Source organism: Danio rerio, chromosome 13, assembly GCF_052040795.2.
Source record: "Danio rerio strain M-AB ecotype USA chromosome 13, GRCz13ab, whole genome shotgun sequence".
Taxonomy (NCBI): Eukaryota; Metazoa; Chordata; class Actinopteri; order Cypriniformes; family Danionidae; genus Danio; species Danio rerio.
Genome location: NC_141033.1, coordinates 9,568,243 through 9,589,656, shown reverse-complemented (window position 1 = coordinate 9,589,656; position 21,414 = coordinate 9,568,243). Strand labels below are relative to the sequence as shown.

Below are 21,414 nucleotides of genomic sequence, written 5' to 3'. Positions count from 1 at the left end.
AATAATATTGATTTACCTGTTTTTTATATGCGCGATGCCTTCTGCTAAGGCCATTTATTAAAGCGCTGCTATTCTGATGCTTTTGATTGGTTTTCCGCACTACGTCTACCAATTATGATAATCTTTGCTGCTGAAGCTGCCACCATGGCGAGTGATTAAAAAAGCATTTAATTGCTGAAAATTTAAAAACAATTTCACCCTAATATCCGAGTAGGGCACAAATATAACAGTTCAGTGCATTTGTTTACCAGCTGTTAAAATACTTTTGACATCAAAGGCTTCAATGTCGAACCCAAGGAAGCATCTGCAAAAGGTAAAAGTTATCATGAGCGTGCAGATATATATATATATATGAACACCCTTTCATTTCGAACTACATACTGTATTATGACTCAAAGTTATCAATTTGTGAAATTCAGGGGACCAATAGGCTCCTTTGGTCAAAGCAATTTTATTACATTAACAATGTTGGGCAACTAGCTTAACTTCATTTCTCAGTAGCGTAGATACTTTATAAATCAAATAGCTTTTCAGTAGCAAAGCTATTTTATTAGTGAAGTAGCTTATTGCACTACAGGTCCTGATGCCCAATTCTAATTTTGTTAGCCTAAAACTTGGACTTCACACCTTTCCCAATCATTTCAATTTATGTTATACCTCTGGCATTGAAATAAACAAGTGTCACAGTTAAACTAGTCTTTTTTAAAAATTAACATTACGTAAGGATTCACAAATCCAGAGACATGACCCTCACACATGGACGCGTGTTCGCACTATTGTAAGGTCCACCCAGTTGGCTCATTGAAGGTGTCCAGTGCACACTGTTGTTTCAGTTTAATTTCAACTCAAATCTGACTCCAATATGAATATGAAGTGGTTTAGAATATTAATATATTTATCTATCGTTTTATCTTACATTAATCATAAAACATTAAGATTATATCAATATATAATTTAGATAAGGGGTGACATGGTGGCACAGAAGGTAGTGCTGTAGCCTCCAAGTCAGAAGGTCGCTGGTTTGAGCCTCGGCTGGGTCAGTTGGTGTTTCTGTGTGGAGTTTGCATGTTCTCCCTGCGCTCGCATGGGTTTCCTCCAGGTGCTCCGGGTTCCCCCACAGTTTAAAGGCATGTGGTACAGGTGAATTGGGTGGGCTAAATTGTCCGTAGTGTACGAGTGTGAATGAGTGTGTATGGAAGTTTTCCAGAGATGAGTTGCAGCTGGAAGGGCATCCGCTGCGTAAAACATGCTGGATGAGATGGCGGTTCATTTCGATGTGGCGACCCCAGATTAATAAAGGGACCAAGCCAAAAAGAAAATGAATTAATTCAGATACACGTTTGAACCTTTTGCCTTTACTTTTGCCGATGGTGTCCCTCACAATTATTGAACAGAGGTAATTCACTAATACTCTTAGATGGCTGCTCCTATGCTTGCAGCAAAAAAAGTATTTTTGATTAGTCCCCCTTAAATGTACTTCCTTGAGTTAAGACAATATCATTTCTAATCAGAGGTCAAGGTCATTATGTAATGGACTACAGTTCTCTATTATGACTTTGGTTTAGCCAAGCTCATGGTTTCCCATGGACACTTAATTTAGAATAACATTACTTTCAAACAAGGGTCAGGTAGCCTAACTAGGTTAGTCGTGCAACTGTTGCACTAGATGGAAATAACTCCTTTTCCACTTAAGTAAACTCGAATCCATATCAAGAGTCAGTCGGATCCCTAAAATACAGAGAAGTGCGGAAAATAAGGATACAGCGTAATCTAGTAAAATGAATAATTACAGACTAAGCAGAATACGTTCAAACATAATATAATAGTCAGGTAAATATGATGCCAATTATGCAGTCAATTCATAAACAATCAATACAAGACATCGAATTCTCAAAGATAGATCGAAGATCAAAGGTTGCACACCTGATTTCAAAATATACATAGTATAGAGCATGAGAGCTCCACACTACAGGCTGATCTGGTTACAGAACCGCCCCAAACATCTTAAAACTTTCCCTCAAGTAGTCAAAGCAAGGATCTCCTTTAAGGAGCATTTAGTGGCATGTTAGATCTGAAAAGTTTCTGCCAATAGGAAAGTAAGGGTAATTACAAGTGAAGACCCCTAGGTAAAGGCACACCCTTAGCAGTGGGTCAAGAGATACCCGACATTATACATCTATTATTTTGATTATGTCCATTATTGAGGGAATGGGACCATAGTCTCAGTCGCACTGAGACATTTCAAATGATATCAAACAAACTTGATGAATAAAGTCACTTGGATTGATATTGAACATTCAAACTTTGAAATGACCATTCTGTGCGAGTTGAATGAACAGGAGGGTGAGGTTGCGAGAGATGCTCTAATGTAATTGAAGGAAAGGGGAGGAGTTAACTTTCCTGCATTACCACCTGGTCAATGTGGAGCTGATTGTCTGTGTTTCCAGCCTCACAGTATCTGTGGTATTCTTTGGTCAATTTCTTTATTTTTAGATACACAACAGTTAAGTAATTGGTTTATAAAGTACCCTCCAATCACTTTTACTGTAACAGTTTTCAATTAAATCATAAATGTCATAATATAAATGTGAAGTTTGTAGTGTGCTATCAGCAGAACAAAACAAAATAATCCAAGCTACTAAATAGCAGATGTCACAGGTCACCTTTTATTGTAGCACAGAGAACAATTTTGTAGTGCTTTACAGGCATAACAATGAAAATCAATTACAACTGAAAGCTTTTATTTTCCAGCCTAACTAATACGGTATGATACTGTGTACTGCAGGTCATTCCTACAGCAGAAGTGGCACGAGACCGATCTTAAATTGAATCCGACATTTTAACAGTTCAGCTTTTACTGAGGCAGGTTAAATCCTGCAGGTCAGAAGTCAAATAAAACCAGTGTAATGATACTTACGGTTTAAAACCCTCAGACAATGCCATCATTAAGGGAAATACTTTTCAGAAAACTTAAAAAAATAAAATTAAACCTCTGCGGTGACCAATCATTCAACTTTTTTGATCGCTTATATTTAATATAAAGCATCATGTCACAATTTCGCAAAGCCAGCAACTAAAACCAATAACTGACTTAAAAATGTACATGTATTAATCTGTGGGAGAATTATAAAGAAAATAAAAGTGAATTAAACTTAAGCCATCATACCTGTTCATCCTAACTTGAAACTCTCTTCGCCTATGCAGATATTAAGACTTTTTTTAAAAGGAAAAAAAAGGATATGAAATGTAGCTAAATGACCAAAACACCATGCGCCAAAGTTTTATGCATTTGAAACATTTACTAAATCCAACTAATTCTAGTGATTTGAAGGTGTTTAAATCTCTGACATTATGCAGAGAGTCAGGTGTGTGGTTTGGCTTTAGGTCGATCGATGCCCTTGTTTTCTGGAATATGCTTGAAGGTGCAGCGTTCATTCTTACAGCCATACATCCTCCAAAAATAACATTCATTAGGCTGTTTGCTGAAAAAAACAAAACAATAAAAGTTGTTATTTTATTAATAAACTGAAATATGACCACATTTAATGCCCCATGAAACATCAACCCTTGAGCATCCTCATCTTTTTACTTTATTTTTTGTGATAATTGTGGCTGCATTGCTGCAAACAGTTGAATGTTTAGCTAACTGACACTTTTATTGAAATAGATTTAGGAAAACAAAATGAGGGTCAAATATTACTATCACACAAGAAAAATGGTTATATTCAAGAGCTTTAGGACAAAAATGTTTCTACTAGACCCCATAGTACTCAAATTTTTAATCTAAATGCCGTTTAAGTGAGAACCATGCATTTCTTGAAAGATTCCAGTCATATATTCTTTGCCCTTAAGAAAAATATTCTTAAATTCTTAGGAAAATCTTTCATATGTAAAATCTAACTGGTTAACTTAATTTCTTCATGTTGTCCCAACACAAATTGATTGTGTGTAACCCAGCATTTTTACATTATATGCATGTATATTAGGGATGCTCAGATTAATCGATTAACACTTAACTGTGCGTTTATAACTGAATATCAGTTAAATAATTAATAAATATTGTTTTATATGTTTTTAAAGTTTGGCTGGATGCGTTGAGACGGGCATTTTTTGAATGGTTTTGGTGACTGCTAGTGTTTTGTGCACTGCTTATTCGCGCCTCACGTTATCTTTTCGCACTGTGCTACCGCAGTAAAAAAAATAAAACTTAACACTGAGTGGAAAAGCGCGTAACGTCAGTCGCATCTTTTTCATTCTTCAATCAAATGAAAGCAGAGGCAGGGTTTCTGTTGAGGTGATAGCAGTGTTTGTGTTGTCAAGACGACGGATAACTTTTAATGATGGAGGAGAGTCTTGTGGTCGCAGTTTCAAGTTATCCAGAGCTGTATTTCTTTACAAATGTTGAATATCACAATGTAAATAAATGTTGCAATTATAACAACATTGACAGCAACAATCACGCACAATAGACCTGCTGATGCAGTCGTTTCCTAGTGACAATAATAATTTTTAAAAAGTCATCGCACTTTTTTTTTCTTGTCAACATAATAGGCAGTGTGGTGCGCCTCGCAGTTTTGGAATGGAAAAGCGTGATCGGTGTGATCGGCTCCTGATGTGCAACAAATATTTGATAACTTGCGGGATGGTAACATGTGCATGTTTACAGAAGTATTTTGTCAAAGCAGCTAAATGAAAGAAGAATATTTCTGGTCACAGTTTGACAGATAAGTGGACAAATGCTGATCGCCTCTGTGCTTCGTGGAGCCAAGTCATAAACTTAACATAAAGGCTAATGATGATTTAGTGTACAACCAACAAACCAACCTTTTTCTATTTGGAAAATTACAGTTATCAATAGTACTTACATAATATCAGTTTTTAAAATAGACCACATAAGCTACGATTCAAACAAATCCAATGATTTTCTAGAATTTTGCATAAAGATAACTTTGTACCAAACTGAGGCTTTCATTTTACAGCTTATAAAACATGTATACAAATTAAAGCATATGTAAACAACAAAACTATTATATGCTATTAGCCTATACTTTACAAAAAGTCAACATATGAGCCCTAAGGTTCACACTCAGCGCGCACACAAGAACCACGAGTGAGACGGGGGAAATAAGTTATTAGGAACATAATCTTTAAACAAACAACTTCTATTAAAAATGTTGAAAGGGGGTTTGGGATATAAGAAAAACAGCAGAGCATTAATTTAATGCAAATTTTCAGTGGAGCAATCGATTTAAGGTAGCCTAATATTTTTATTTAATTATTTAACTGATTTGACAAACAGCCTATGCCAGTTTTCTTAAAAAGAAGATTCAGTCAGTGTCTTTAATTTTTCATTTAAGTGCAAAATATCCAGGGCAGGCCTATTTACTTTATTCTTTTTTACTATGCTGTTGGAAACACTGCAGGTGGGTGAAGACGCTCTGTTATGTTATGTATGCTGCTGTTCGCATATTAAAATAAGTATTTTAAAATATTTAATGCATCACACAAAATAGACACGTCAATTATTTTTTTTTAAATAAATAATATTTTATTATTAATCTGTTAACGGTTAATATTTGGTTAACAATCGGTGGTTGTCAGTTGCTAAAATAAACCAAAATGAGCATCCATAATGTATATGAAAAATTTGTAAGCATGTAGGTTTTTTTTTTTTTTTTTTTACAAATCAAGATTTCACAAATTTTTTTATTAATAAAACACCCGCACTAAGTAAACAATATAATATAAACGATTAACAATCATAAGAAATTATGTATTTTTGTTAGTTATCACCAGGACTGATGCTTTAAAAAAAGCACTAAAAAGATTGAAACATGATCTTATAACCAATACATAAAATACATTAAATTAAATTGAAACAAAAAGGATAAAGGCTGCACTTCTGATGTGCATCTCAACAGAGTGAGCTGTCATTTGTGTGCAATACACACTGTCTGTAACAATGCAGTATATACCAGGTTCACTCACCCATTCTTTCCTGAGGACTCAGTTGAAGCATCTCTAGACATTCCGAGACGAGTGTGAATCCTATCTGGATAACGCACTACTAGAGTTGTCCCATCAATGGCATGACCCTACAGTCCACAGAAACACACACAAACTGTTAATATCCCTTCACTAAAAAGACAAATGATTTAACGCTGTAAGTAAAGCCTCAAGACATGGATTTTATTAGGACTTGAATGGCTTAATATAAAGTAAATGTTGTCCCTTAAAGCCAAGCTTACACTGTAAATTCTGATTGCCGGAAACATCACTTATCTAATAATCTGTCACAAGCGAGTTTGTGAAAAAATCATATGGATACAGTGAAATATGACACTATTTCATGGAGTTAGGAATAAATGAAGGTCAGAGCCAGCTCCAACTGGGCAAATCAAATCAAATGGGTGGGATTTCATGAGGCTTTAGATTAATGATTGATTAATCCTTATGTTGGTGATGTTTTCCTACCATCTTAGGCCCAATCCCAATTCTACCCCTTAGCTCTTTTCGCAATTCTCTTTAGCTTGAAGACGTAGGGCTAAGGGGAAGTGGTAAGAAACCAACGGGTATGAAAATTTCCCAGAATACACCAGCCACAATGGCAGTATATCTGCACCCGGAGATGCACAAATTAGATTTTTTTGTCATTATTATAAATTTTTACAATAAACAAGCACATGTTTTAATATATTCATAACCGCGTTCATGTTTTACTATCATAATCTGAAAAAAAAAAAAAAGCTCAAATAAAAACCGCAAAAATTTCGCTATCCATAATAATACCTCCTGTATAGCAGTCCTACAACATTCTGACACTTAATGACACTCGAATATCCTGTCAGAAAAGTATAGTGGCTGGAAATGAGCTTTTCACAGTGTCTGCGATATAAAAACTCATATAGGCAGTCAGGCAGATTAATACAGTGAGTGGACCAAAGCGAATCAAATGATTGGTTCTTAAAATGGAAAAAAAAGAATATATAAAAAATAAATATATATATATATATAAAATGTATAAGACGCGCATCAGCTCCACGTCCACAACTTCACGCATTGGGTCAAATTAGGCTGTCCAGTCTCCATGTTCAGTCGTTTACTTCTACTTTATCTTTTAAGGGAACAGAACCAACCCGTGACGCCAGACACAGCGATATTCCAAGATGGCAGCGCCCTAGGTATAAATTCTATATTAAAACAAACCCTTTTCTTTTAAATGATTACAGTAATCGAGTTTAATATATTTTGATTAAAGTGAAATCCAGTGTACAACATAATGTAAACTTGACTGAGTGCATCATTTCCCCTTTAAGACTGCTTGTTGGGGGGAGGGGGCAACCATATTTGGTTCAAGTCTATTGGTATACTGCCAGCTATAAGTTCTTTCAGTAGCTATGATTGACTAAATGCCTCAAAATGAGTCATTGGTCCATTCTCTTCTTATTACTACAAAAGCAGCAAAGACATTGCTTTGCTTATCATCCTTAAAATGAAAATTACAACCCCACAATATGGCAAGCGATGACATTAGCTAACAGATTGTAATGGTGTCTCTTTAGAAAAGAAGTGTAGGAAAATGCAACTTTAAAATAGCGCAAAACTTTTACACATTTCCATAAGAGATAAGATTTACATTATATTAGGCCATAAAACATCTTAGCACTAAAGGTTTCTTTTGAACGTTGAACTGAAAGCAAACATACTCACATTGAACATTTGTATGGCTTTCTCACAGCTGTCCTTGCTGGTGTAGTTAACAAATGCGCAGTATCTGTCAGGCAACACTCTTACATTATGGATATTCCCAACACTGTTTTACAGAGACAAATAGTTTTCAATAGCTTAAAATGAGTTCAAATCACACCAATGGTTGGAAGAACACTTTTAGAAAACCAAGCAGGGCACTTACGATTTGAATAGGTCATAAAGCTTGCTCCCGGTTATAGAACTCACCAAGTCTCCGACCCAGATGGGGAACAGCTCTCTGTTTAGGAGTAAAAGAGACATTAAGACTGAGGTGTTTTTGGGGTAAATGGTTATGTACCATGATTGCTGGGATATGTGTGTGCGCCTTACGGGGCATGAGGGGGAAGTGGAGCAGCGGTTGACATGCTGGGTCGAGGCTGGTTTTGAGGAAGAGGCATGAGAGGGAATTTAGCTGGAGGTTGAGGGTGTTTGTACTGTACTGATTTAAACTCGTTTTCTTTGGGCACAAGGACAGGGGCTAAACCTGAAAAGAATTAGAGTGTTATTAGTGCAAACTAATTACTTGTTTTAAATTTGCCCCACTTACAATTTGTTTACTTATATTTATGTAAATCAGTGTTGAAATGCTTAAAAAAAAACTGCTTTTTTATTTGATACAAAAAGAAGAATATATTCAACAAGGCGGCAACAACAATGCTCCAAAAATACCAATTTATTAAGTTAAAAAGGCCACCACAAAGCGTTTTTAGTTTAGACATCAGACACATTCATCACAGCATGTTGCTGTTTTCATACACTTCCGGATAACATGATCTTATACATTATCTCACACAAAAAAAAAAAAATACTGTAGTTAATTACACATTCAAAAACAAATCCTAATAATTAAAGAAAAACATCACAGAATATAAAGTAATACAACAAAACTGCCAAAAACCTTTACCCAAACAACTAATAAAACATTTAAGGAATGGACGAATATTAAAGGGCCATGAAAACCCCCCCCACCCCCCGTTTCAGAAGGATGTTTTTACACCTCTAGTTTGGAAAAAAATCAGGAAAGTGGGTGTGTCTAGCTCTGTTTGGGTGGGAGTGTCGGGGGAGGGAAAGTGCGCAGGGTTTGAATAAAAATGGGCGTTGCCATTTGGGCACGGCTGAGGAAAAACAAACACACAAGCAGGAGAGAAAGACAGTGTGTTTAATGACGGTGAAATGACAGCGGATCTTTCAATATTGTAGTGATATTAACGTACTGTAAACTAAGTAACTTAGAAATCATTTTGACTAGGGTCTGTCTTTAAACACTGCTGACCATACGAACTATAACTTTGCCATCTGAATGAACAAAGAAAGGGCGGTGATTGCACACACTTACCGAATCTGTAGACAGGACAATCAACACATACTGGAGCTGCGTCTTTTCATAAAGGAGACGAGCAGCAAATCCGGATCTCACCATTGATCAGAAATGCTCTCGAGTAAAAAAATGTTCAAAACAAACGCATTTGTCGCGTTTCGCGTACACGGATCCACACTTGAGTCCAGCAGCGCTCTCATAGAGAGAAAATGAAACAAAACCTTCACATTATAAACACAACACTGACAACCTGTATCTCCAAACAATTCTTATTCTTTTCCAACTCCTTTTGGCAACACGACGTGTGTCGTCTCTCTGCAGTCTGAACACTGTTTCAGATACAGTCTTCGAAGCTAGCATGCATATTAAATGAAGTTGCAGTGCATACATAATGGAGCGCGCTGACTGGTTTGAACCAAGCCATACTCATGAATCAATGTAACACACTCAGAGACGTAATACCGGATGCCCCGGTACAGACGTCCAGTCTACACGCTGGAATACACGCTAAGATCTCATGGCCGTGACGCAGCTTCAAAAATTAGTTTCAAACCGGAAGTACGAATTAACGCAAAAACAACCAATTTTCACTTTTTAGTGAAATATGTGTCTTAATAGTGTTTATAGCAGTGTGGGACACAAATACGACTGTCAACAGCTCAACACATGTGTTTTGGTGTTTCGTGACCCTTTAAACTCCTCATTTAAACCTCTTGGAGATAGCGTACCTAAAATAAAAAACCCAAAAGCATTCACATTGTAACAGCAATTTGTCAAGATCTCTTCTACAGTATGGACACTTAAACACCAAAACACAATTTTTGAGATGTTGACAGTCATATATGTGTCCCACACTGCTAAAAACACTATTAGGACACATATATTTAACTAAAAAGTGAAAATTGGTTGTTTTGCGTTATTTTGAGCAAATTTGTTTTTGCGGTTTGAAAAGACATGTTGGAAGCTGCGTCATGGCGATAATATCCTTGTGTGTATTCAAGCGTGTAGACTAGATGTCTGTACCGGCGAATACAACATGATGTCTTTGAGCTTTCAGTATTAATTCATGAGAAAGACTTTCAAGTCTTTTCAGACCACCAATCAGCACACTCTATTGTGCATAAGGTGCAACTTGATTAATATGCACAATAACATTGAAGACCCGTTTACCGGTTACAGTGTTCAGACGGCAGAGACGCCATGTTGTTGCCAATCGTAATTAAAAATAAAAGGAAAAAGAATTGTTCTGATATACGGGTCGTCAGTGTTGCGTTTATAAATGTGGTACACGGACGGTTTTGTTTTCAATTTCCCGCAATGAGCACAGATGGACTAACGTGTGATTTACAGTGCATGCGACACGTGACAGAAATATGTTTGTAAGAGATATTTATAACCCAAGAGCTTTTCGTGTCTGGAAATGATGAAATGCGGATTTGCCGCTCGTCTTCTTTTAAGAGATGCGGTTCCAGTTGGTGTTGATTTTCCTGTGTCTACAGATTTGGCAAGTGTGTGATTAGTGTTCTTTGTTTATGTTTATTCAGAAGCAAAGTTAGTTAGCATTGTCAGCAGTACTCAGTTTTTAAAGACAGACCTTAGTCAAAATGATTTAGTTACAGTTACACTTTACATCACTATGATATTGGGGACTGAAAGATCCCCTTTAAATGCTGCTCTCTGAATGTGAACACCTTAATCAAACTATTACCTTCGTGTAGGATTTTTGCGTCTATTGTGTGACGGTAAAGTATATACACACAGCTTTCTGACGCTACCAATCAAGTGCATCCAAGTTACAGAGAAATGCAGAGGTTTTTTTCTCTCTCCCATATCAAACATTGCACTAAAACTACACTCTGAGCAGTTCATCGTATCCAATAACTCATTTGTCATGGGGGGCATGCATAAAATGTTCCTGAATAAGTGTCAAACTGCAGTTTAGGTTGATAAATTAGGAATTTGGCAAATAATTTGATTTCTGGTGTCCATGTAAACAGTCACTGTCCATTTCCCCTGTGTCTGTGTTTGTTTTGCCTCTTTGAAAATCAGCGCATGCTCAAATCGAAAACTCCCATTTTTTGCAAACTCTTCCCTCTTTCCCTCCCCCGACACTCCCATCTAAACGGAGCTGGACTCACTCCCTTTCCTGACTTTTTTCAAACTAGAGGCATGAAAACAATGCTAAATACAGGGGGGAGGGGGTGGCCTTTAACAACTTCAATCCCTAGGTAATGTAAACTGAAGTCGGCTCTTACCAACATATTAGATATTAATTCCTATTTAATTTAAAAAATTGGTATCTTTGAAGCCTTGTTAAATATATTTTTGCACTTTTTGCTGCTTGGCTGAGCACACATTTAGAGTGATGTGTGTGTGCTTTTGTGCATTTTTTTATACAAGGAGTGAAGGAAATGTATTCGGGTCAGAAATTAAAATATCATCTGTGTACAGTTGATATGTACATCACAATGTACATCACAGAAATACAAAATACCATAATGTCAGATTTTTCCAATATAGCGCAGCCCTCAAGTACACAGATATTTGTTCAACTAATTTCCATGACTTTTCCAAAACTTTGTGTATTTTAGCTCAAAGTCTTAAGAGCCTGTTACAACTAATGGATCATGTGGCATTTACACCAATTACAGCAAAAATGTCCCATGCATAAATCTATCAATCTACAGGATTTCATGGACAACCTAGAAAGCAGGTCTGTTCTTTTCTCCACCGAATAAAATAGTGATTACCAAATAAACTCAAACATACTGCCTTATGATATAATAGAAAATCACTTTTTTGCAGAAGTTACTTTCTGACCCTAATATGCATATTGTGTCATGTATTGTCATACCTGATAGCCCAGACAGACTTTCTAGGGCTCTTTCTACAGTTCCATGGATTATAAGCGCATTTGAACTCTGTTCTTTGGTGAATCCCATTTCCTGTTTGTAAAACAAGGGCAGTTTGAAATGGACACATTCATAACCAAAATGCAGCAAACTAAAAACAGTCACACAGCATCACCGCTGATGTAATAATGCCTACTCATGTCCTCTCACCATAAGTTGCATGAGCTGCACTCTCATAATCTCCTCAGCCGCATCTTTACAAGAGCTGTCCAGTTTTAAAACTTCACCAAATGTAAGTCTGGCTTCATTATATCTCTGAGAGAAGGAGAAACAACACTATTGTGAGAACAAAAGAGCACAGGGGATTTTGTGGATCAATCTGCACTGGTGAATAAATCTGAACTGGGTGATAAAACAATATAATCATGATTAAAATGAAATCATTTTGTCAGTCACAATTAGGGCTGCTCGATTTTGGGAAAAATCATAATCACAATTATTTTGGTCATAATTGTAATCACGATTATTCAAAACGATTATCAGGTTAAATTAAAAATGATTAGCGCTCCTGAGAATTTTTTTTATATAAATATTTCCCAAATGATGTTTAACAGAGCAAGGAATTTTAACAGTATTTCCTATAATACTTTTTTCTTCTGGAGAAAGGCTTTTGTTAAATTTTTTTTTGTTGTTTGTTTTTTTGGCTAGTATAAAAACAGGTTTAAATATTTTACAATATTATTAGCCCCCTTAAGCATAAATATTTTTGATAGTCTTCAGAAGAAACTACTGTTATACAATGACCTGCCTAATTACCCTAATTAAATCTTTGAATCGCACTTTGAATCTGAATGCATTGTATTTTAAAAATAGTCTAATATTATGTGTTGTCATTAAAGCAAGAATAAAAGAAATCTGTTATTAGAAATTAGTTATTTAATCTACTATGTTCAGAAATAAGTTGAAAAAAAATCTTCTTTCCATGAAACAGAAATTAGGGAGGAAAAGGGTTGCTAATATTCAGGAGGGCTAACAATTCTGACTTCAACTGCATATATACAGTTATTTTCCACCCTGCAAAGAAAAGGGAAATAAATACGATAGAATAAAAATATAAAACAAACTGTGCTTTAAGCATCTCCACTTTAAGAAAAACACTTTAGCTACAAAAGTCCTTCAGTCAAGAGCAGAGAGGGATTTTCTTGTTGTTTGATTAATAATCATAAAAACAGGCGGCAGCAGGAACATTGCGTGCTTTCACTTTAATAGTTTCTCTTTCACGTCTTTTGATTCTCAACTCGTAGGTTTATTACACAAATGAGGGTTAATGTGAATATTCACTAAACAGGGCGTTGACACCTATTTGATCATTAAAGCGCTCGCGTTAAGGTGACTTTAGATGTCTGCATTCTGCTCGTCTCAGTGTGCGAATGAGACCGAATGCCGCACAAACACATAAGCATGCGGTCTTTTGCGCTGCTTAGTTAATAATCGTTTATCTCGATTAATGGTTTTTCATATTCGTTAGAAGCTAAAATGGAAATCGGATTTTCGATTAATTGCACAGCCCTAGTCACAATATGACAAATTGTATGCACTCATACCACCAATTTTCCTTCTCATTGTGTACACACACACAGCAGAAATATATGAAACATTTTAAAGCAATAAATAATTGGCCATATTGTGCAGCCCTTCTCTAAAGAGATGGAAATACTAATGAAGCTCCGCTGACCACTTGTGATCGATTCACAGAAGAGGCAAGTTGATACCAAGTAAAAACCTGGGATAAAGTGATGGATGTTGCAGCTAGAAGACTATATAAATACCTTTAGTCCAACCAATGCTCTGCCTTTTCTGTAAAGCCCTTTAATCCATTTAGGGTTCATAGAAAGAGCAATTTCAGCATCGGTTAAAGATTTCTCATACTGAAGCATCTTTTCATAGCAGTAAGAACGATTTCCAAATAACCTGCAGCAAAGAAAGAAGTGCAATCATTAAAATGACCTCTTAAAACAATGTAGTTGTCATTTTGAGCCAAGCTGCAGTTAAAACTGTTGGTATGGACTCTTACTTATACTCTTTAGGGTTGTGCTTTATAGCATCGGTAAAATATTTCACAGCCATCTCCATGTTTCCTGAGCCGGCGTACTCATTACCTATAACTGTAAAAAAAGGAGAGAATTAGGGGGACATTTCGTACTAATCTTTATTATTTAAACTTTACTATTAAAAATTGCAAAGATAATTCCACTTTATAAATCTGGAGATAAACAATACTTTACAAATTATAGGCCAGTTTCTATACTATCTCAGTTTTCAAAAAGTTTGGGAAAACTCTGTTGAAAGGCTTAATAATTTTGTAGAAATGCATAACCTTTTAGCCAATGAGCAATATGGTTTCAGGAAAATTGGATCAACATCTCTGGCATTAACAAAAATTTGAGGAAATTACTAATAAGATAGATAAAAAGGAGAAGGTAGTTGGAATTTTATAAATGTAAAAAAGGCATTTGATACAATAAATCACAATATATTGGTAGATAAATTAGAAAGGTATGGGGTATGGTATTAGAGGAGTAGCCTTGGACTGGATAAGCAGTTCTTTAAAAAAAAAAACAAATAAGCAACAGTTTGTGGAAATTGGCAACCATAAATCTTCATACCTAAATGTAAATTGTGGCATACCACAAGGATCAGTTTTAGGTTCAATATTGTTTATAATTTACATTATTGATACGTGTAAGATATTAGAGTTGTTTAAGTTTATTTTATTTGCAGATGATACCAGTATCTTTTTGTTCTGGGGATAATTTTCCAAAACTTGAGGAGTTGAAATTAATTGAAATTAGCAGAAATTAATAAATTGAAATTATGGTTTGACAAACAAATTGTCATTAAATATAAGTAAAACAAAGGTTATGTTATTTAGGAAATTAAAAAATAGTCATAATATATGTAAATAATTGATAATGACATTTTAGAAGGAGTATATGCAATTAAGTTTCTAGGCGTTTGTATCGGATCATAAAAATGATTGGAAACCGCAAATAATGAATGTGATATTAAAATTCGTAAAAACTGTAAGAAGTGTATAAAGCAAGATTGAAATCAATGCATGTATTATATAACACACTTATGTCACCGTATACAAGTTATTGTGTTGAAATTTGGAGGATAACGTATATCCAACTTACAATCCTTATGTGCAATGCAGAAAAAAGTAATTAGACTGATAGAAAATGTGGGATATTTGGAGCATACAAATCTTTTATTTTTTAAATTGAAGATACTTAAGTTCAATTATTTGGTTAAATTTAAAACAGCACAATTTCCGCTTAAAGCTAGGAATAAAGTACGTCTGAAGTGCATACAAAAGTTTTATGAAAACAGACAAGGGGATATGAAATGAGAAGAACTAAATTAATAGGTTGAAAACAAGAACAACTTTAAAAAATTTGTGTATGTCTTGTATGAGGTGTGAAATTATGGAACCGATTTTTAAACAATGTCAGGATATTAATCAATTTAAAAAGTTGTATAAATATATATGTTATTATAGGAATATAATGATGAAGGTGATTGAAAAAAGATAAACTGAGAAAGGTATGATGAAATTAATTAATGGTCATTTTTAATAAAATGTATTTTTGGGGTCTATGTTATAAAATGTATAAATGGAATCATACAGATAATATGTCAAAGATGCCAAAAGGTGCCAAATGGATGTCTCATCTGATTTTCATATGTCTCAAGTAAAAAGAAGAGATAAGTAAAAGAAGAAATAAGCTTAAGTAATAGACGAATGATGTGTGTAGTAATGGGGTGGGAAAATAATAAGCTTGTGCTTCATCCCGCTCCATTTTCACAATGCTGTAATGTATTTTTTGTTAAAGAATTTTTTGTATATATTTCTGTTCGACAATAAAAAAAAAAATCAAAAAATCAAACTCCACTCACACACCTGCCAGCTCCACACTTCTTGTAATAAAATCATTTGCATTGACAGACTCCTCTCCATTCACCTCTTCTTTAGCAACCTACAAGAATGAAAGACATTTGGAAATACAGAACATCAAAAAATAGCTGCTTCAAAAAAATATGGCATGAATATGACAAACGTACAGTAAAACAGATTGAAACTACTCTCCTGCACTCAACAAGACTGCATTTTTAATTAAATTTAGTACAAATAATATTGTAAAACATTGTTTACTAATTAGAATTACTTGCGTTCAGGAAACTTATTTGAATACATTAAAGTATTTTCAGTCTTTAATGTCATATGACCCATCAGAAATCAGTCATGTTATTTAAAATCCATTTTCATAAAACTCTCCTCTCCTCCCTTACAATTCTATGTAAACAATTCCCCGCATCTATTAAATAAAACTCCAAATACCTATAGACATGGACAATATTGTTGGTAGCCATCTATTGAAGAAACGCTGCAGAGTTCACTGAAATAACTTGAAACTGAAAAAGTAGTAATTAATCAAGAACTGCTGAAAGTAAACTAATGAAAATCAGATATTACTTTCAAATGGTGGTTGAAGAGAAGCATTAAAAACAGCAAAGTAATGAAGAGTACCAACAATTTTATCCACATCTGTACATAAAGGATTAAAGTAGATTAAAATTAAGATTAAAATGACTGCACAACACTGACTCACTAAGCTGATTACAGTTTCAGAGACACCCAATCTCTCATACAAGAAAAGTCATGAGAACGAGACCGTTTTAATTCTTCCAGGCACCTCCTCTTAAACGTCTTATAAAAACCCTCAGAGTTTACACATTTATCTTTTTAACTCCGCCCACCTGCTTTTGAGGCATCACAGTGGCTTTCTGCTGGGATTCATGTTGTTTTTTGGGGTTTGCTTGAGCAGGCTTCTTGTCAGGTTTAGGTTTCTGTTCCAGTTTGCGTTTGGCAATAGCAGCTGCGTTTGACACAAAGCAGCTATTCATGTCGAGCTCCTGAAACACACAAAATAAAAGTCACTACAACCATTTGCAAGGAATGAATGGCTCGGTCAAGTTTGGAAAATGTCACAGGAGTCATATCTAGTGCCACTGAAACAATTACAGCTCATCGATTCTAAAATAAAAGTTAATGTTTACATACCTTTGTTTGTACTGTGTATATTTGTTATGTATATATAAATGCACATCCCAATATTGGTCACACTTGACAATACGGTTTTATTAGTTAATGCCGATTTATGGACTTACTAACATGAACAATACAGAATATATCAAATCATAGTTAAACAATAAATCAATGCAATATTAAAATCCAAATATGTACTTGTTAACATAAAATAAAACACTGCGAGTTTAGTAACTGTATTTTCATCAATTCTCATCACTGAAGATGAATACTGTAATAAATGTGTTGCTCATTGTTTGTTCATATTAGTAAATATATCAGACTAATCCAACCTTGTTGTACAGTGTTACCACAAATTGATATATAATATTAATACAGGTGTAAACATTCTTAAAGTATATACACAGCTGTGAGCATTTACAGACACACGAACACACACACACATTTATTTTGTGAAAACAAAAAGCAAATGTTTATTTCGTATATGTTCAGGGTTTTCGCAGATATCGTAATGTCAAATTTAAGACTTTAATACCATTAAGTATTAAATTTAAGACCTATCACAATTTCAAAAACACACATACAAAAAAAAATAATAATAATAATTTTATTTATTTATTTTTTAATCACAAAATTAGTGGCACAATAATTTTACAGTACTGAAGACAGGTTAGATGCACCATTAATCTACAGAAAACAAACTAACAAACATCTTAAGGCTGATTTATACTTTCGCCTGGCGCCGTATTGCACACCTCACGAAATGGATAAGGCTCTTTAAAACGACAAGTCAGACGGATAAACAGAATTAGAAAGTTTCAAGATCTACATCTTTCCGTAACTACCAATTATTTTTTATTATTTTTATTAATTATTTTAATGATTGAGGATTTTTATAACCATTCAAGATTTTGTTTATTTAAACTTTGATGCATCACTTGCTTTGTTCACATCTCGGACAGTTCTACCTATTAACGTTAAATATTAATGACAACAGAACATGGGATGCTCTACAAATATATATATTTTTTATGGAAAAAATAAAAGCCAAAATACAGTACATTTACTAAAAAATACTGACTTTTTTATTGTTTATTTTGCCTACTTAAACTAGCCAGACAGTAATGTGTGAATTGTTCTGTCCTCTACTTATAAGCTAAAAAGGCCATAATGGTCCAACATTCCTGAACCATTATCACCAACAAAGCCTAGTAAAAATAGGGCATCAGTAGCCTATATTGTATTACTAAATGTTCCTTCAAACTTATCAAGGAAATAATTTGTTACTTTATTTAGGTTTGTTACTATTAAATTGTTTTAAATTCAAAATTGTAATATATACAGTAGTGTTAAACATATAATTAGAAGAAAAACATATTTTGTAATATTAAAACCACCTGGGCCTCTCTTTTTGGTTTTAACAAACTTATCCCTCGGGTTTTTCTAAACTTTTACAAAAACTTTCCTCCTTTCTCACAGCTGTTGCAATTTCTATCCAAGAATTATTGGTCATCTGGTTATCTCTTCAAAGTCTTTCATATTCAACTCAAATCAAATGCGGCGCCGCGTGAACTGTTTGCTCGGGTCTCAAACAATTTTGTGCACTCCGCCAGCCTAAATCATGTCACGCGCACCCAAAGCAAACATCCGCAAACACTGTGATGATGTAATTCCTCACATGCACAGAGTTCAATAACAGAAAGCTGCTTGGCTATTGCATTCGGTCTCATTTATAGTTGTAATACCGTAAATTACATTTGGACTAGTGAAATAAAGAAATACAACACCACGAAAATCAAGCAACAACAACAAAAAAATATTTAAATGAGCATTAGATTTAGCGTTACATGGACATCAGAAATATAAGACCTTTGCAAAAACATTTAATAACTAGAACAGCTAATTTAAGACCAGCCAGAAACCCTGATGGATGGTAATGATTAATCATTACACAGCACTAGTCAAGTTAATCGCAGAAGATTTAAAAACAAACCTACCTCTGGTTCTATTGCAGAATCTTCCTTTTTATCGTCTTCCTCATCACTACTGCTATCACTGCTCGACACGGGGGCTGAAATGGGCTGAGGGTCAGGAGGCACAGATGAACAACTTTTATTTTTACATTTTTTATCTTTATTTTCATTATCTTTATCTGCATGTTTGGTCTTTTCTGGTCCAGGGTCAACTTGTACCTAAAAACAAAGTGGAAAAAAAATAGGCAAATAAATTAGTCAGCATAATTTCAGTAAGGCAAATTTAAAATGGAAGTTTGGCATATATGGCAGATTCAAACAATAAAGCTGGGAAAACATAACGATGCATTTAGAATTAGGAAACCATTCTGCAACATTTCTGAGATCTCCCGAATGGATGGCGATTTGCTTTTGGATTGAAGTATTCGCTAGAGCAAATTACATACAAATACAAATGCGCAAACAGAATTGCATGGATGACACAGAGAGCACACTGCATTTGCAACAAATGTATGAAATTCAATTCAATCACATCTTCTACACAAGTTCAAAAGAATTTGCAGGAAAAATAAAGTTGGAAAATTCGTGCAAGGCGAAAAAAAAGTGGGGAGTAAATTAGTAGGATGCGATTTGGAGTGAACCCAGCATAACACAAACTACTTGAACTTGGGCCCTGTTTAGACTAACACGTTTTAGTTTTAAAACAGCCTTTTACAATGAAAACAGTCCGCATCTACACTGGCGTTTTACCCAGCGTTTCTGAACAACTCTGTCCACACTATACCACTGAAAACGGACATCACGTCACCTCACACATGCAACGATTATAGATTTTTGTAGCACGATTATAGTCTGAGGAATAATCCCGGTTATCACAATTATTATGCATGTTTAATTTTCAAAACACTACTAGTCAATCATCTAGTAATATTAAAGTGTTGTTTATTGCGGTTTAGTAAGCAATTAATACAGCACAAAAATATAAATAAAAACATTTCATTTCTCTTTGCACTTAAACATAAGTGAAAAAAAGTTTTAAATATATATAAAAATAAATGACAGAACAATGCATAAATAAATAAAATGTAATATGTATATAAACACCATATTTTAGAAAAGGTAGTTAAAGCTTGTAGAACCAATGATTGATCAGAGAAAGTTGGTTTTATATTCGGATATTTGGAGATTCTCCTAATAATATAATTTCAGAAAAGTATTCTTAACAAATTGTAAATAGGGAAATCATATTAGCAGCCAATGACTATCAAAGTACAACATTGTTCACAGTGAATTAGATAGATAGATGTTAATGTTGTTTTGAAGTCATACTTGCATGTTAATTCCGATCGAACATTCAAAGTAACATGGTAAAAAATATAGAGACTTCTAAATGAACGAATGTGCGAATATAAAATCAATTTTACCTCTATCGATTGATCCATAGATCAAAATACATGTTTAGATAGATCAATATCCCATAAGTAAGCTATAAATATGCATGCAGCCTATTTTTTGATTACCTGACAAGCGAATTAACAGCAGCACCCACTATAACCGAGAAATGATGAGCTCCTATTGCACAGTGTCATCCACGTGACGGAACTCGTCGTGAAGATGGCGGAAAAATTAAACATGCTAGACTTGCTGCGATGGTGGACATGGTATCGGTTGTCGTGAACTATGGCAGATTACATGAAAAGAAACGATTGAATCTTGTGTCACGATGCCCATTTGTCGTTTACGAATCCCCGCAACACCCTACGTCAAGGAAATCGTGCCTAAATCGTGTCATTTGACCGGGCATGCACTGCAGCAAAGAGAGCTGTGCACGTCGAACTGCTCATCAACTGCTGTATCTTATGTCACTATATTTGTTACACATGATATTTAATTCATCTTGTCTCTATCTAGTGACATATTTCCCGACTTTGGTATTTTGAATCTATTACTTGTTCTCAGGTAATGTGTTTTGGCTGAGCGCAAAGACAAGTTTACAATTTATTTAACCACGTACACTAAATGCACATGTGACTGATCGCTTGCCTTTATTTCCTATAAATGTTTAAACTTATTATACTTTTATAATGGCCATTGTTGATTATTATAACTGATATTCAGCAAAAGAGAGGGTATGTTTCATATTTTCAATGAGAATGTTTTGTTATAGGCTCAATGAGCAATGAGCCAGTTATGTTATTCACCTTATTCTCAGCTGTTGAGCGGGCGCTGCCATTTGAATCTTTTTGTCTCGCGACTTCCGGTCACATTCACTTCCATTCATTTTTTGACGTTAACAACTGCTCGTTACGCTGCTTGATGTTGCAATTTAATATTTTCTTATTATATTATGCTACTTGGTCTGTGTAGTCATGCAAACATTTGTTTGTTGAGCAAGTAGTTTGGCCATTTTCT

General features: G+C 34.7%; 1 protein-coding gene across 6 annotated transcripts in view; it reads right to left on the bottom strand.

The window, feature by feature from the left end:
• si:dkey-33c12.4 overlaps positions 1-21,414 on the bottom strand; it is a 213,937-nt gene that overhangs the window by 184,391 nt on the left and 8,132 nt on the right. For 4 of the 6 annotated variants that reach the window (XM_087278048.1, XM_087278047.1, XM_087278045.1 and 1 more), the window contains 12 exons: positions 19,027-19,221; positions 16,741-16,896; positions 15,884-15,959; positions 13,994-14,084; positions 13,749-13,890; positions 12,130-12,234; positions 11,922-12,012; positions 8,080-8,233; positions 7,913-7,987; positions 7,711-7,813; positions 5,989-6,095; positions 2,644-3,482 (listed from right to left, as the gene is read on the bottom strand). In XM_087278048.1, coding sequence (XP_087134174.1) covers positions 3,362-3,482; positions 5,989-6,095; positions 7,711-7,813; positions 7,913-7,987; positions 8,080-8,233; positions 11,922-12,012; positions 12,130-12,234; positions 13,749-13,890; positions 13,994-14,084; positions 15,884-15,959; positions 16,741-16,896; positions 19,027-19,221 — 1,416 coding nt within the window. In that variant the 3' untranslated portion in view covers positions 2,644-3,361. 6 annotated transcript variants of the gene reach the window in all.